The 13,889-nt window shown below is 33.4% G+C and overlaps 3 protein-coding genes and 2 long non-coding RNA genes across 5 annotated transcripts; 2 read left to right on the top strand and 3 right to left on the bottom strand.

The window, feature by feature from the left end:
- The first annotated feature begins 519 nt into the window (after window positions 1-519).
- Window positions 520-1,756, top strand: LOC126680937 (mitogen-activated protein kinase kinase kinase 20-like). Its single transcript, XM_050376243.2, has one exon. The coding sequence runs from the start codon at window positions 606-608 to the stop codon at window positions 1,716-1,718; it is 1,113 nt and encodes a 370-aa protein (XP_050232200.1). The 5' UTR covers window positions 520-605; the 3' UTR covers window positions 1,719-1,756.
- Window positions 1,757-2,654: 898 nt separating this feature from the next.
- Window positions 2,655-4,609, bottom strand: LOC126680941 (probable pinoresinol-lariciresinol reductase 3). The gene is made up of 4 exons (XM_050376249.2): window positions 4,309-4,609; window positions 4,063-4,197; window positions 3,333-3,570; window positions 2,655-3,232 (listed from the first exon to the last, which is right to left on the bottom strand). Exons 1-4 carry the CDS (start codon window positions 4,492-4,494, stop codon window positions 2,862-2,864), a joined length of 930 nt encoding a protein of 309 aa, XP_050232206.1. The 5' UTR covers window positions 4,495-4,609; the 3' UTR covers window positions 2,655-2,861.
- A 475-nt stretch (window positions 4,610-5,084) lies between these two features.
- On the top strand, window positions 5,085-6,711 carry LOC126682183 (syntaxin-112-like). The gene is made up of 3 exons (XM_050377776.2): window positions 5,085-5,272; window positions 5,377-5,432; window positions 5,538-6,711. Exon 3 carries the CDS (start codon window positions 5,550-5,552, stop codon window positions 6,444-6,446), a length of 897 nt encoding a protein of 298 aa, XP_050233733.1. The 5' UTR covers window positions 5,085-5,272; window positions 5,377-5,432; window positions 5,538-5,549; the 3' UTR covers window positions 6,447-6,711.
- LOC126682184 (uncharacterized) lies at window positions 6,649-8,320 on the bottom strand. The gene is made up of 2 exons (XR_008790658.1): window positions 7,497-8,320; window positions 6,649-6,991 (listed from the first exon to the last, which is right to left on the bottom strand). It is a non-coding gene; the product is annotated as an uncharacterized LOC126682184 (long non-coding RNA).
- A 1,117-nt stretch (window positions 8,321-9,437) lies between these two features.
- Window positions 9,438-10,436, bottom strand: LOC130014669 (uncharacterized). Its single transcript, XR_007641418.2, has 3 exons — window positions 10,353-10,436; window positions 10,001-10,251; window positions 9,438-9,596 (listed from the first exon to the last, which is right to left on the bottom strand). It is a non-coding gene; the product is annotated as an uncharacterized LOC130014669 (long non-coding RNA).
- Between the last annotated feature and the right edge of the window lie 3,453 nt (window positions 10,437-13,889).

Here is a 13,889-nt window from a genome sequence, read left to right as displayed (position 1 = left end):
TAACAATAAGGGCATAAAACACACCAAAAAAATATGAAATTCCAAAACGGTGCTATTTGTTTCAGATAAAAAAAATAGTTAGTTAATTTCTAATAATTAAGAAAGAAAAATATTACTGAAAATATAATTGTAATGTTAAGATTTTAAAATTTTAAAAAATATTACTATAGTTTTTAAAAATGCGTGTTATGTATTTTAGTAACTAAGCTTTGAATTTACTAATACTTCTATACATAAATAGTACACCAATTTTGAAACATAATAAAACTTTAAACTATTTAGTTTACTCGGGTGCAAATTTATCATTTTTCTTTGCTTATCTAACAGTTTAGAGATGGAGGGTATCTTTGGAAATATTTTAAAAGTTTTGTGTCTATTTTGTAATAGAACATTCTATAGGATTTGTAGTTACCGCAAGAACTCAAATTCAGGTTTATGGCGGCAAGTTCCTGTTCCAAATCTATATAAATAAAACCCTAAACTCCGCCACTTCAGTATACTGAGCTTACTTACATTCTTAAAGTTTTCAGTTCATTAGTTGTTCTTTAGTTCAGAAAATTCTCTTGTCTTCATCAGTAGAAGAAAATAATATATACAGAGTCATCATGATGAAGAGAAAATTTGATTTGAATGCGATACCGGTACTATTTGATTTAAATACGATACCGGAAGAAGAAGAAATACAGTTTGGTTCGGCTTATAACAATGGAGTTTCTTGGTTAAGAGGCTCGTTGCTCGGGAAAGGAGGATTCGGGTCGGTTTTTATTGCTAAACTGAAAAAACCCAGCTCAGTTTATCCTCCAACTGCGGCGGTCAAATCGGCCGAGGTTTCTGAGTCAAGTTCATTGCACAAGGAGAAGGAAATTTACAGCAGTCTTTATGGTTGTCCTTATGTTCTTCAATGTTTCGGCGAAGAAACGACTACTGATCAGTATGGTAATACGTTCTACAACATTCTGTTGGAGTACGCTTCTGGCGGAACCCTACATTCTCTGATCAAGAAATCCGGCGGCTGCGGGTTGCCTGAATCTGACGTCAAGCGGTACACGAGGTTTATTCTCAAAGGAATTGATTATATTCATAGCCATGGCTATGTGCATTGTGATTTAAAGCCTGAGAATGTGTTGCTTGTGTCTACTGACGCCTCTGTTGGTGGCGAATTTGTTCCGAAGATCGGCGATTTCGGGTTGGCCAAGAAAATTGGAGATTCTTTCACTGGAGGGACTACTTCGTATATGGCCCCGGAGACTGTGGGCTACCGAATTCAGGAGACTCCGTCTGATATATGGGCGCTCGGATGCATTGTTTTTGAGATGTTAACAGGCAAGAGGGTTTGGGATTCAAGTGCTGCTTCCTACGGATTTCCCCAAATTCCATCTCAGGTTTCAGAGGACGCAAAGGATTTCTTGAATGCTTGTTTAGTGAAGAGCCCTGCTTTTAGACTCACTGCTGAGATGTTATTAGATCATCAATTCTTATCAGGACTCGGTGATGATTACGAAAGGCGTGGATCGGAGGATGGAGAGTTGATGAATTCAGTGGAGACGTTGTGTGATTCGGATATTGAAGAGTCGATGAATTCAGTTGACATCTCTTGGGCTTCTGACAGTGACGAGTGTTGCGGTTTTAGCTTTTCCGAGGAGCTTGGAAACTACGCAGATAAGGATATGCTTCATGCTGCATTCCATGCCTCTCCTATAACAGTGATCGTCTCATGAGATGTTTTAGTTCATAGGATCGTTGAGTCATTTTTCAAAGCAACATTGGTTTTTTTTTTTTCCAGCTAATGTTTATCATTGAATTATACAGCAAAAAAAATGTATAGTTGAGTACTGTTATATATATACTAATTGTGCATTCAAAGTAGACTGATGTGAATCATTCAATTATGTTTAGTTCTTATAAGCTCGTTTGCTTGTAATGTGAATCATCTACATTTTTGTTAATGAGAACCTTGTTCCCGTTCCATTGTTTAATACGACAATTGCAGTGTCGTGCAGCAGAATATCTATAAACAGAAACGCTAAAACGACAAAACGGCATTTTTTAGGCTGCGACACCGACTACTATTGGATTCTACAGATTTAGCATAGATGTTTAAAGTTAGAATAAATGTATTTGAGCAAATTATGGGAGAAGAAAAACTTGTCTTCTGATTAAAAATATTTTCAGTGCCATATGACATTGGGAGTATTGGATAGATGCCTAATATTCTTCAGAATGTGTTCTTCAGGAATTTAAATCCTGTCAAGGTTTTTGCCAATTTTCTTTTCCCACAATGACACAAGTTCATTGAAAGAGCAACATAGAGAATCTTGTTCAGAGTTCTTGGATGATCCACAGATTTGATAGTATAAGTGGCAATGTCATCTTCCTAGTTGAAAATTGCTGCGAGTCGGAAACAAAATTCAGTAACGTAACATATATAAAAGCAGAATAATAGTAACCATTAAGCTATAGCTTCGTACAAAATTGAGCGCGGAAACATCTTCAGTCCTGCATTTCAGCGTTTAACTTCCATTTATGGAAACACTTTGAAACTCCGAAACTCTACTTTTATAATTTTTTTCTTGAGCTGATAGGCTTTCATTTCAGAATCCGCTGCTGTCTGAAAGCTATAAATAAAGATGAAACAAGAAAATAAATCCAAACTCTTTCCACCATCACATGAACCGATTTATTTCAGCTTTTCAAGATAACAATTCAATAGAATACATAACAAACAACTCAGTCTAAGAAATTATTTTTATATAATATCATCTGAAAGCTCGAGCAGTACAAGTACGTTCCCATGCAAAAATTGCTGCTTGTTTCAGTTCAAAAAATAAACACAGCAAGCCGATAATGATGATACACCAGCATTATACTAAGGTCTCGAGGTATTTGCTGATCGTAGTGTAGTTTAAATGGGGGTAAAGCTGTGTCCCATCTAACCCTCCAGAAGATTCAATATCAAAGTATGTGCGATCTCCTTTGACGAAGATCGAGTATATAAAAATCAGACTCGCATTGTCTGGATATGGAGTCTCTTTGATTCTATCAAGAAGTTGATCTTCTGGTACATAATTCCTTTCAAGTTTTTTCCCAATCTTGCTTTCCCAAATCTCTACCAGCTCATTTAACGAGTAGACGTTTCCAGGTGGCCTCAAATACAACGTCTTGTTTAATGTCCGTGGATCATCAATAACGCAAATGGTAAAGGCAGCAACATCTTCGTCTTTTACAAAGACACCTGCAAATAAACTGCATATTTAAGATTTCACCGGTAAGGATTTCCTGAAAGGCTAGATCAGCAATAAATTCATTGATTCTTTAGATCTTGAAGATTGAACCTTTAACATTTCCATCTCCAAACACTGTGACCTTGTCCCTCGGTGGAGTTGCTAAACCAGGCTGAACTATTGACGGAAGTAAAATTCTCATTAACAAGTTGCAGCAAATGTAAGTATAAGGAATGCCTTCAGCTTCTATAAGACGCCGAATCTCAGATTTCCATGAATAGCAGTTATACCCCATTCCGGATATTTGAACTTTATCCGGATCTGCTCCAAACTCTGATGGAATGAACTTCTGTAACAATCAACATACACATCTATCTTATTGAACAAGAAAAACAACCTTCTAATAGAGACTCCTCACACATAAGCACGCAAGCTTCTTTTTCTTACGAAAAGAAAACATTACAATAAACAGTGACACAAAAAGCAAAATTCCGATCCAATTTCTCTAATAAAGCTTCCTCGTCATTAATCGATAGTTCTTAGCTTATGGTTCTACCATCTACATTCAATTCTACACAAGGTATCAACAAATGTTAAGCTTATTCATGTAATTTTTTCTTTCAAATACACATATAGGCTAGGTAGCACGGACATGACACGGGAAAACGGGACACTTGTTAATGAAAACAATGGCATCGGCATTAGATAAAGATTCAGTGCCCAAAACATGTCCGAAATGTCAAGTGCTCGAAACATTTCCGAAATGGGGACACTTTGATTGAATATCCTAAATCATTTCACAAATTTAAAAAATGAATCAAACTAAGAAAGCAATTACAACCTTGATGCAGCCAGATTCTTTAATAACTCTAATAAGAAGCTTCTGATCAAGAGCCTGTTTTGATGGAATTGAACAAATCACCACATCCACTAGCTTCACTGCCTCAACAACACTCTTCTCATCCTCCAAACAACCCTAAAAAAAACACTTTTTTTATTCAAAAATTGAAACTTTGCAGATTAAACCTCACAATTAGACATTAAATATGAGTACCCAGATGGGATTAAAAGAGAAATTGAGTGTTACCTTGAGAAGAATGGCACCAGCATTAGATAAAGATTCAATCTTTTGTAATTTGAGAGGGTCATTGAAAGCAGAGTCCCTTACAAGAATATAAGTTGGGTGACCAAATTTGATACTAAAATGTGCTAAATGGAACCCTAGAGTTCCTGTTGATCCAATTATCAGTACTTTGCTCTTCTTCTTCTCCATTTTGATTCTACAATTTTGATTGTTGGTTGATTTCAGTCATTACAGTTGCTGACTGAACTCTCTATTGGGCTTAAATGCCATTTGCCCTTCAACTTGTTAGCAATCGTCAATTTCATTCTAAACTTTTTTTATTAGTTCACTTCAATTTTATACCCGAATCGACGAGTGTGGCTCACCTCCGATAATAAATATGGCTAATGAACAAACAAATCTAAAACATTTAAAGAGAATATAAATTACATCCAAACTTTTCAAGTTTATTAATTATAGCTAAGTTTAATTTATTGTGTTTTAATTGTATCCAATTTCATTCAAGCGTTTGGATTTTGTCAATTGGTTGTAATTGATATAATTGATAGGTTTTGATATAATTAATATTTTCACTAAATATTTGGATTTTTTTAATCTTGAAACCTAATAAATATTATGCTGAAATAGAACTAATTGATAATTTTTTTTTAAATTTATGAGTAAATTGATAATATAATTAAATTATGTTCTATTACCTATCCTAAGTTGAGGGGGCAAATCGTAACTTAAGTCTTCTCAATTCACACACATAAAACGGCCTTATTTTGTTTTTTCATTTCTCACAAAAACCTTTAAATTTCAAAATTTGAATGAAACCGTAACAGAAACCAGAGCCATTGTTGATCTTTATAAGTCCCAAAGATCCTATCTTTTTCTCAAAATCTTCCAAACCCAGTGTTCTTTATCAACAGTTTCTCTTAAAATTTGCTTAATCACTCAAGAAAAACAATTTTAAAGATCATCAAAGGTTTATTCTGATTCTTGTTTTATCCTGGTTTATGTTCTTCATTCCTTACTCTTTGAATTACGGGAAAAAGATGTTTACTTTTTAATTTTGTTTTTTCATTTCAGGTTTCTAGTTGCAGAGGATCATCATTATCAATTGATCTTTCATTCTTGAATTCGAGGTTTATTTTTCTCAACTTTTCTTTCAATGGCTTCTTGATTTAGTAGGTTTATACTGATAATATCAATGTTAGTTCAGTTCTTGAGAAATTAACATTTTTTGGCAGATTATACCAAAGATGAACGATTTAATGACTAAATCGTTCCTTAATTACGTAGAACTCAAGAAACAAGCCATGAAAGACATGGAATTTGATCAGCCAGATCTTGAGATGGGTCAATTAGACCCTACTGATGAGAAAAACTTGTCAAGATTCTTTGAAGAAGTGAATTTAATCACTACTGAAATGGAAGAGATCACTAATCTCCTTGTTGATCTTCAAGACCTAAATGAAGACTCAAAATCCACTCACAGTACTAAACTACTGCAAGGAATTAGAGACAGGATAAACTCGGATATGGTTACCATTCTTCGAAAAACCAAGAACATCAAGTCGAGATTGGAATTGCTCGACAAGTCTAATGCAGCGAATCGGAGTTTGTCAATGGCTTATAAAGAAGGTACCCCGGTTGACAGAACAAGGGTTTCGGTGACTGATGGATTGAGAGTTAAGTTAAAGGAGATGATGCATAATTTCCAAGCATTGAGAGAAAAAATTCTGAAAGATCATAAAGAGGGACTAAAAAGGCGGTACTATAACGTGATGGGGGAGCATCCGAGTGATGAAATGTTAGAGAAGATGTTGTCGGGAGGCGGGTTGATGAAAGTGTTTGAAGGAAAAGCAGAGATGGTGTTGGAGAATAGGGAGAGACATGAAGCTGTGAAGGAGATACAGAGAAGCTTGACTGAGTTGCATCAAGTTTTTCTTGACATGGCTGTATTGGTGGAGACACAAGGTGATGAAATCAACAATATTGAAGACAATGTTGCTCTTGCTAAGAGTTACATTAATGGTGGAACTAATGGATTGTACTATGCTAAGCAAATGAAGCAGAAGAAATTTAATTGGGGTTGCTGGCTTGGGATTGTTCTGCTGATTCTGTTGATAGTTCTTGTTGCCACACTAGCTTCTTAATGACTTAGGTTTTATTTTTGTTGCCTTATAGGAGAAGTTTTGTTCTTGTGAAGTGGTGCTTATGTTTCTGTCATTTAGGGTTAATCTGTTTTTCAACTAATTGATTACGGTAAATTGGATCGAATGATTAGTTACGGTTTTTGAATCCGTTATTATATGTTTGCTCTAGTTTTTGTTGTTTAGGATGAGAGATTGCTTAAGATACAAAAGTAATATCATGTTGCCATTGTTGGCCAGCAAGTTTATTGAATAAGTTGAATTTGAATTTTACAATGTTACAATTTGATAGACATCAGCCTCCAATCTAATATCTGCACACTTTTTCAAGAAATTGATGCCTGAAAGAACAATAAATTGGTAAAAAAATCCTTTAAGAAATCCAAATTCTGTATTTTCTGTTTGGTATCAGAACTGTTAACAAGAAGGAAGATCCTTGGGTGGAGGCAAAATAGATTGATCTGGTCCTTTTCCATTCTCAACAACAAATGCTGTTTTCAGACCCCAACCTGTATGCAACTCCAAATGACAGTGCATGAACCATACCCCTATCAAAATAAACAAAAAAATAAGAACCTTAAGCACCAAGAAAATCAAGAACATTTATGTAGTAAAAACCAAGAAAATCAAGAAAATTTATGTAGTAAAAACCAAGAACATCTATATGGTAAGAAGGGTTATTTGCATATAAAACTTCCAACCTTTCGAGTTTGTAGATATTTAACCATAACTTAAAACTTGGCATAAAAAAGCCCGACCTTTCATTTTTGTGGCATGAAAAATTTTAGGATTTCATTTTTTTTTTGACATTTCACAGCCCAAAATCGTTATCCAATGTCGTTTGTTTTCGGAACGGCCAAAACGTCACCATTTTCTGCCAAGTTTACAAGTTGTGCTTAAATCGCTACAAACGTATGTGGTTGAGATTTTATATGCAAATAACCCTAGTAAGAACCAAGAAAATCAAGAGCATACATACAGTAAAGAACCAAGAAAATCAAGAACATTAATATAGTGAAAACCAAGAAAATATAGTAAATTTTCAGCTCATACTTGGATTATTTGTCCTGAACCTAATGGCAGTCCATCCCCCAGTAGGAACACCAACTGTATTTCTTTCAGGAGGATCAACCAAGTTAAATATCACAGCATCTTTATTCCGATCAAAGTTTCCGATTCCAATTCCGACAACAAAGAAATTATAACCATGCAAATGAAAAGGATGCGATTCAACGGTTAAAAGATTCGTATCTTGTAATACAAGTTCCACAGTTGAATTATACGCAATTTTACTCAGTCTGGTTCCTAATTTCGTTCCAAGATTCGCCGTCAGAGGTGCACCCGTGTAATTAAACGGCGTCGGCGGGTTATCAGGAAAATCTGTAGTAAAAACTCCATTGATGTTGAAGTAATGAGCTTGAAGCAGACCAGTTTAAGGCATGACAAAGTTTATGTTATTCAACGAAGCAGTGAGTTTGGCTCCGTTCAAGCAACTCGGACACGAGTTAATCCCTAACCCGATCGTGTAAAAAAGATGTCTGTCAACTTTAAGCGGCACATTCGCCGGAAACTGCGGTGTGTTCAGGCTTTTCAGCTTGGAACTATAGGTGAGTGCGAATGCGGTGTCGTTCTTTATGATTGTCGTACGCATTGTTGAAGTTGTTTATCGACATTGCTGCCCCTGCTAATACTGCAATGCTCTTCTAATTCATAACCAACTATTTAGTCAATTAATTTCCATTTGTTATTTTATTTTAGTTGACATTGAGAATTAATTGTCATTCAGATTTTAGTATTTGAGGTTAGTAAAGTAAGGTTAGAATAATATTTAATACAATAGTAAACGTTACAAATAAGGTTAGTAAAGTAAGGTTAGAATAATATTTAATAGTACAATGTTCTTTTTTTTTAGTGTAAAGTCGATTATATTAACTTAAATCAGAAGCGACAACAGCCGTAAGAAATTCAGGCAATTGGTTAAACCAATCCTGATGACCTGACATGGAACGGGCATAATGCGCTAAACAATGCGCGGCCTGATTCGCAGATTGCCTTAAAAAACAAAATTCAAATTAGGAAACTGTTTCACTAGACTCACACAGTCTAAAATCAAGAAATCTGACTCCTCGCAACTCTGGTTCCTTATAGCGAGAACAACCTCCATAGCATCTGATTCAATCACTACCTTTTGGTACACCTTAACCCAACTCAGAGCTTCCCTGATGCCCATAATTTCAGCCTGTGTGAGTCTAGCGAATAGTACAATGTTAACAAAAGAAAATAAAATATGAGAATAATTTTCTGTATGAAAGATTACCGAAAATAAAAAGGCATAGAAATGAATTAGTCTTGTGCAGAGAATATAAAAATGTGAGATGAATATATAAAATATTTGATATTATGTTTTGTGGCCTTTATGCTTGTTAGTATATTTTATCAAAAATGTTTTAAATAAAAAAAGGTCATTTCATTATTTTAATTATAAAACTGAATTCACTATTTAATGATTATCCAAATTAGAATATAGAATTAATCAAAAAAAAATAGAATATAGAAAGAAGGTTAGTAAAATAATTAATGTAACCTATTCAATATTTAACGACAGACCTATAATTGTAAAAGAAGGAAAGAATAAAAATCATTTGAAAATGGGAGAAAATTGTGAGAATAATCATCACTCCAGGTATAGCAACAATACAGTCAAGCCACATTCAAGTCAATTTTTGCATATTCATATAGAGCAAACTTTAGCAACACCAGCATTACTCTAGAGAAATTTGCATGTATGTATGCTTGTGGACGCTGCAATTTCCTCAAATAAGCATACAACGGAATAGACCAGCGATATTTTTTCAAAAATAGAGTGCATTCTGAACTACCATCATCTCGATACATAACTAGGCGCAGCAATATCTAGATGTCAAATAAAATCAAAAAATGATAATGCGATTCAACAATTTAAACTGCAACACTCTAATATCCAAATTAATATCCAAACTCACCTTTACGCTACTGCACAACTCTCAACTTGGTGCACTACATCTGGGTTTGGTCATATTAACCACCTTGCTGAGGATAGCCAGTGCCCCAACCCGGCATTGATTGAAATGATTGCTGCTGATAACCACCTGTGAGACGTGGGTCCATCCAATCCTCCCAGAGAAGAGTAAGTAATTAAACTAAAAAAATGAGACGATCAACTGTTGCTACAATTAAATAAAATTATGGATGTAAAATATGACTAACTATAATAATCAGCACACAATTAAAATAGGTGATAAACTTAGATGGAAAAATAAAATACATAACCAATGATATTATTTATTAATTCAAGAGCCTTTTCAAAAGTAGAATTCATCGGAATTAACACAACTCTAATAACTTAAGACATCTTTACCCTAATTATATGCCATCCTAAATCATGAAGCATGTTCACTAAAATAAACATAACTAATATGAAAGTTAATAAAAGAATAATATAACAATGAAATACATGCAATTCAACTGAAACGAACTAGCCCAAAATTCATGAGGAAATAGAAATGTATATAACAAACCCGAGTCGCAATATCCTGTACCATTGCCCTTGCCATCTCAATTTTCTCTCTATTACCAGTCAGTCGCACTGTCCATTTTATAGATCCATCTAGAAAATCTTCATACGACAACTAAATGAGTGCGGATGACAGTTGTATTAGTATGTAGCGGACAGCTAAACAAATCTATTTACATGCTTAAAACAAAATGCTCAATACGTGCCTTCGAAGGCATTAATAGTATCCCCTCCTCTTCCTAGAAGCAAAGTTACCTGGAAACAGTCAAGATACAAAAATGTTAAGAAATAAGCATGCAACTACTTATAAGAATGACAATAAACATTTTCTAGATTAACAATGTCAAACTAACAACCCTGTCATTAGGAAATTCCATCTCAATTTGATCTCCCACTTCAATAGTCTGAGTCCGAGGAAGGCCCCTAGCTACAAGACAAGGGGAACCACCAGAATCAGCCTGCAATAGAAGTGAGAAAGTGAGGAAATGCGAGAAGATTAAGAAAAAGAATTCCTAAGTCTATAAAGAAACTGATAGTATGTAAAACAAAAGCACAAGATGAGAAACAGAAAACACAGAATAGTATACGACAATTTAATTTCGCTACCTCTATGACTATTATCAGCCTTCGTGTCGCGAACTTCCGCATTTGATTCGTCTTCTTCAGTTACAGCTTCTTCAACAGTATCACTCTCTGCTTGCACAAGATGACTAAACATTATGAACTATTAATATTAATTTTGAATTTTAATTAAAAATGACTAGTTCAAATACTTTTGTCTTATAATATATAGATTAGCGTGTTTAATCTATATGGATAATTTGAAAATATATTACTTAAATGATATTTTTAATGTTGTTAATATGGTTAAATAAAAAATCAATGTTTTTATTAATAAAAGTCGGGTATCGGAGCAGCTCCTTCTCCAGAAGGAGCAGCTCCTTCTCCAGAAGGAGCAGCTCCTTCTCCTTCTCTAGATTGAAAAAGGGGCGAGCTGCTGCAGCTCGCTCATTCTCCAATGGTTATGATTTAGATTTTAAAAATTAAAAGTTTTAGATTTATATTTTATGAATTTTTATGAAATATATAAATAAATATTTAATATTTTTTGATATATGCACTTTACTTCGTTTGGGCGAGCACTTTTTTTACGTTTTCCGTCTCAGGCGATAAAATTTCAGATATTTTCATCCATTTGAATTTAGTTTAATTTGATTTGAAACAAATGGATTAAATTTCAGTTTGATTCGGTTCGATTAGTATACATATTTTTATTCACCAATAATGGAGATTACATCCTTGATTTTTTGAACACATTTTGATTTAAAAATTAAAATAACCTATAATGGAGATATATATATCCTTGATTTCTTAAACCCATTGAGAAATAAAATAGTAAAATATTCTTTTGTCATTTATCATTTCTTTCCAAATTGATTACAAATCAAGTAATTTTTTAGTTATAGGAATATATGAGTTATAGAAGAGAGTTTTTTTTATTATTAAAGATAATAATCGACTGTTTCGAATCTCAATTAGTTGTTAATTACAGAGACGAGTTTCGAACTCACAATCTCTCAATATATTTAGAGGTGTTTTAATCATTCAAATTAGACCTACAATGGTATGATAGAATGACTTTATCATTTTTACACAAATTTATTTTTATCTTTTTTGCCCTATAAGTTCATTACTTTAGAAATGATGATAATTATGATGGAGAGTGAATAAGTGTGTGTTGGTGGTTGTTTTAGTAGTCATATGTGTTTCCTATCATGGAGACAAAATAGGTCCCTTTTTTCAATGCTATTTTTGAATTTATGTTCACATCTCCCATTAATTCAAACCTTCAAATGGAAAAATGTCTTTTCTTTTTTTATATGATTGCTGCATGGATGTATTTAGATACTGCTGTTGAGGTGGCACACGTGGAACATATGTTTGAGGTGGTCCCTTTGATGGCATTCCATAGGATGATTGCTGCTGGGTGGCTATGGGCTGTTGGTAAACTGATCCATGATTGTATAGTTGCTGAGGATGGATCATAACAGGACAAGATCATGAGCATGTATGGTCTGTTGGTAAACTGATTGAGGATATCCACGCCCGTATACCAAGGGCAGGACCACGAGCATGTGAAGAATTGAGGTTAGAAACTGGGACAGATGGTTGGCTGGGGAGCTGTTGATAATTTCCATGCTGTGTCTGGAAAATAGTAGCTTGATGGCCTGAACCATGTGGCTGTGCTTGTGGAGGATGGCTTATACCAGGGGCAGTAGGACCAGGTAAATAATTGGAGTTAGAAACTGGCATCTGCATATGCAGTGGTGGACGACCTTGATGACCCTTGTTGGATGAACCAATAGGTGTGGGGGGTTTATGTGATTTTTTTTTCTGATTTTTGGCATCGATTGAAACGATTGCTGCCTACAGCCACCGGTGAGACGTGGGTCCACCCAATCCTGCCAAAGAAAAAGAGTAAGTAATTAAGGTAAAAATCATGTTTGGTTTGTAATTTTCCAGGTTTGGTTAATTGTTTGTTTAAAATGTCTGTTAGCCATAGACCGGAAAAAGCCATATCAATTTGACGGTGACCTAGTATTAAAGAAGGGGAAGATTGACAATGGAGCTGCAGGCATAGGCAAACTAAAAGCCAACTGGGATACCGAGTGAAAAAAGTAGTGGGAAAAGTTGCCTACAAAATAGCATATATAGGTGGAAAACCACTACCTAGAACATGAAATATTGAAAATCTGAAAAAATAGACAATTTTAGAAGTGAAGAGGCATATAAACAGAGACGGATGTAAGGTATGGCCAGGCAGGGCCTGCACCATACCTCACTTTTGAAAATAAATTACTACCTAAACTAAATTTAACTTTGCACTTTAATACATTACCTGGACATTTGGATTTTATAAACAAAATTCATGGACTTCATAAAATAAAATTATTTAATAAAGTCTATGCAATTTGAATAAGCCTATAATATTATTTTTTTCGATTTATAATATTTATCGCATTTAATTTTAATAAAAAAATATTATATTTTAATTAATAAATATTATTACTAAATTATTTCTATCTTAAAATTTGTTGACATTTATAATATTTATTTTTGTTTATATTATTATATTTTTAAAATAAATTAATAGGAGGTAAATTTGAAAAAACAATCCAATATTCTTTTAATATTTTAAATCGACAAATATATATTATGGACCAAAATATTTCTTAAAGACAATAAATATTATGGACCAGAAGGAATATTAAAAGTGAGAAAGTGTATGTGAAAATCTAATCATTATATAAATCAATTAAAAAACTTTCCCACGTTGTACAGCTTCTATCCAAATTAAGCTTTGATTCTAAAATCTTTAGTATTATTTATTAAAAACATATTATTAATTTTTTAATCATTTTCATAACAAATTTAATAGGAATATTAAAGGTGATAAAGTGTATATGAAAGTCTAATCATTATATGAATCAATGTAAAAAAACTTTCCCACGTTGTACAGCTTCTATCCAAATTAAACTCTAATTCTAAAATTTTCAGTATTTTTCTATTAAAAAACATATTCTTAATTTTTTTATCCTTTTCTCGGAAAATTTAATGTGTTTTTTACTTTTTATATTATTTTAAATTAAAAAATTAAAAATGATACATTTTGGTGTATTTTTTAGGATTATTTTTCAAATATCTGTTTTGGGTAAAGTATTTGCAACATTTTGTCCCATTTTTTACTCTTATCCTATGTTACCTAATAAGCTAACTTATTTACAAAAACTACCTACTATATAAAGAAGTATTATCTCATTTTAAATTAAACTTTTACATAACCACCTTTTTTTCTCTCTCTTCTCTCTTTTCTCTCTCTTCTTCTCTTTTCT

This window comes from Mercurialis annua, linkage group LG5, assembly GCF_937616625.2.
Source record: "Mercurialis annua linkage group LG5, ddMerAnnu1.2, whole genome shotgun sequence".
NCBI classification, from domain to species: domain Eukaryota; kingdom Viridiplantae; phylum Streptophyta; class Magnoliopsida; order Malpighiales; family Euphorbiaceae; genus Mercurialis; species Mercurialis annua.
The sequence above is the reverse complement of the archived record's forward strand: the minus strand, read 5'-3'. Positions and strand labels throughout refer to the sequence as shown.

Excerpts from the sequence above, each read along its gene's own strand:
- LOC126680937 (XM_050376243.2), top strand. The coding sequence starts at position 606 with ATGATGAAGAGAAAATTTGATTTGAATGCGATACCGGTACTATTTGAT.
- LOC126682183 (XM_050377776.2), top strand. The coding sequence starts at position 5,550 with ATGAACGATTTAATGACTAAATCGTTCCTTAATTACGTAGAACTCAAG.
- LOC126680941 (XM_050376249.2), bottom strand. The coding sequence starts at position 4,494 with ATGGAGAAGAAGAAGAGCAAAGTACTGATAATTGGATCAACAGGAACT. Across the intron at positions 4,198-4,308 it reads CTGGTGCCATTCTTCTCAAG|GGTTGTTTGGAGGATGAGAA; the intron begins GTAACACTCAAT and ends TGTTTTTTTTAG. Across the intron at positions 3,233-3,332 it reads TGGAGATGGAAATGTTAAAG|GTGTCTTTGTAAAAGACGAA; the intron begins GTTCAATCTTCA and ends GTTTATTTGCAG.